A 2,197-nucleotide genomic window follows, 5' to 3' on the forward strand; every position below is an offset into this window, starting at 1 on the left:
CTTCTTCTTCTGTCTAACAACTGATACTTTTCATCAAATCAATCGCCATGAAATAACCTCCAGATAGACTGAAGTTTCTATCTCTCTTTATATATATATATATATATAATAGAGTAGGAGTATATGTAGAAAGTTGTTTGATGAAGTTAAAGAAAGAACATAATGTTAAAATTATGAAATGAAGGGGGAATACTGAAGATGGTGAGGTGAGCCCACTGAAACTTTCTTTATCCTATGCTATTTGTCTCACAAAAATAAGTTGAATGGGCGTTGTCTTCTCCTCCCATTCTCCCTCTCTCTCTGTAAATATTTATTTTGAGTTGATTCTAATGAATTCTAATTCTAAGCTTCTTCTGTGTTACATTCAAGTATAATTATAATTGCTTATAAAAATGGAAGCTATAGATGAACAAAACTATGAATGCTTTTCAACAAAAGATAATACTATGAATGCCAAACTTGGTTCAAAATCTTGACCTTTGATAAGAATTTCGTATAGAGATCAAAGTGTTTGATCAATTTCGGTTTTACGCATTGTAAGTTAAGATTTGTGTCTCTCTCATTCAATATCAATGGCTTTTCCGTATCCATTTTGATATTAGCAACTTGAATACAATTAATTAGAAAAATGAAAAAGTTCCCTAGCAAAACAAACAGTAGAAAAATAAGAAAGTGTTTATTGAGAAAATAATTCTCTGAGTAAATATTTCTCCGAGTAAAATTTCTCTATTTTCTTTCTTTTCCCTAAGTTGATATCAAACACAACCATATTTGTATATCAGAAATGGAGATAAGGATGATAACATAAATGAAACATCATCTATAAGAGAAAAATGAGAGGTTTACCAATTTTTATATACACTTAGATATTTAAATTTTGGAGATGTAAATACTTTGTCCGAACTCAAAACTACTTATTTATATATTTTGAACATTACTTGTTGTCGCATCTCACTTTAACTTATCTTCAATTATGCTTTTTCTACGAGCCGCCTTTGTAGGAGTCAACATTAAGTCTACAAACAAATTCCAGAAGCTCCAACATAAGTGAAGGAGGAAAACTCGCTTTTAAATATTCAAACCCTTCAGATTTCATAACCTCTGCACATAAAATATATGACAATTAACAAACAATAACTTAAAAACACAATATGATCAAAACTTAAGATGTGAAGGCTAATCTTATCATTTATCAACATTGCTTAGCTATTACGGACGAAACCCACCTTCCAAATTTCCTGGTTCAGCGAGAAATTGTAGACAGAAAGTCTTAAGATTGGAACAATGATGGTTTTCTGCTAAAAATAGTGTTGCGGCCAATGTGCTTGTGGTAATTTCTTCACATAATCTCGACTCACAAAAGAGTTTCAATCTATCCAAGCCAAATCGATCTGCAGCAGATAAAAGATTTTGCACCATTTTTGACGGAATGGAAAGAGGAAGCTCGTCCGAGTAAATAAATATGAGCATGGCCTGCAATACAACATGTAAATATTAAGTATAATATATATATATATATATATATATATATATATATATATATATATATATATAATAGATATACCACCCACTTCTAAACATTATTTATTAATAAATCTTAAATCTAAACAGCCAGAATAAAAAAAAAATTTGTACTTAACTACTCATATATAATTTTACAAAGTAATGGGGTTAATTGAGACAAAAGTTCTGGTGCAACCAATTTGGATTATAGAATGTGAACACACCCAACGGCGGGATAAATAGCGTATCTGGTAACGTTTAGCTTGTTCATTCAATAAATCATGCATATTGAAGCAACAAATAATTTTGTAGAGAATATGAACATGGCGGAGTTTGTCAAAAAAGTAAAAACATTACCTCGAAAACAGAGGGTTCAACCTCCTTTATTAAAACTTTATCCATGTCTTTATTTCCAACTAGTCCAAAGAATTGAGCTCTAAATACTGGTGAGTGAGCAGCAAGTATCACTTTATGGGCTATGAATGTTTCTTCGCCAACCTCAAAAGCAATATCAGTACCAATACTTGATTCCATCAACTCTTTGAGACTCTTGCACACATCAAGTGGAGGGATTTGAATTTTTTTAGGCTTTTGAGCGTGGTGTCTGACTACTCCCACGGTGCAATTAATAACAAGACAATCATCCTTGACAAAACCCGAGTCCTCGAGAGTTGTCGTTTTAATAAAATGTGGA

The 2,197-nt window shown here is 31.5% G+C and overlaps 1 protein-coding gene across 1 annotated transcript; it reads right to left on the reverse strand.

Annotated features, from left to right (window-relative positions):
• Nucleotides 1–749: 749 nt before the first annotated feature.
• LOC147565015 (BTB/POZ and MATH domain-containing protein 3-like) lies at nt 750–2,197 on the reverse strand. The gene is made up of 3 exons (XM_086666302.1): nt 1,861–2,197; nt 1,227–1,473; nt 750–1,101 (listed from the first exon to the last, which is right to left on the reverse strand). The coding sequence occupies exons 1-3, from the start codon at nt 2,035–2,037 to the stop codon at nt 983–985; spliced, it is 543 nt and encodes a 180-aa protein (XP_086522428.1). The 5' UTR covers nt 2,038–2,197; the 3' UTR covers nt 750–982.

The sequence above is a fragment of the Eschscholzia californica genome, unplaced genomic scaffold, assembly GCF_041429995.1.
Source record: "Eschscholzia californica isolate CP2 unplaced genomic scaffold, dmEscCali1.0.p SCAF_1, whole genome shotgun sequence".
Lineage (NCBI taxonomy): Eukaryota > Viridiplantae > Streptophyta > Magnoliopsida > Ranunculales > Papaveraceae > Eschscholzia > Eschscholzia californica.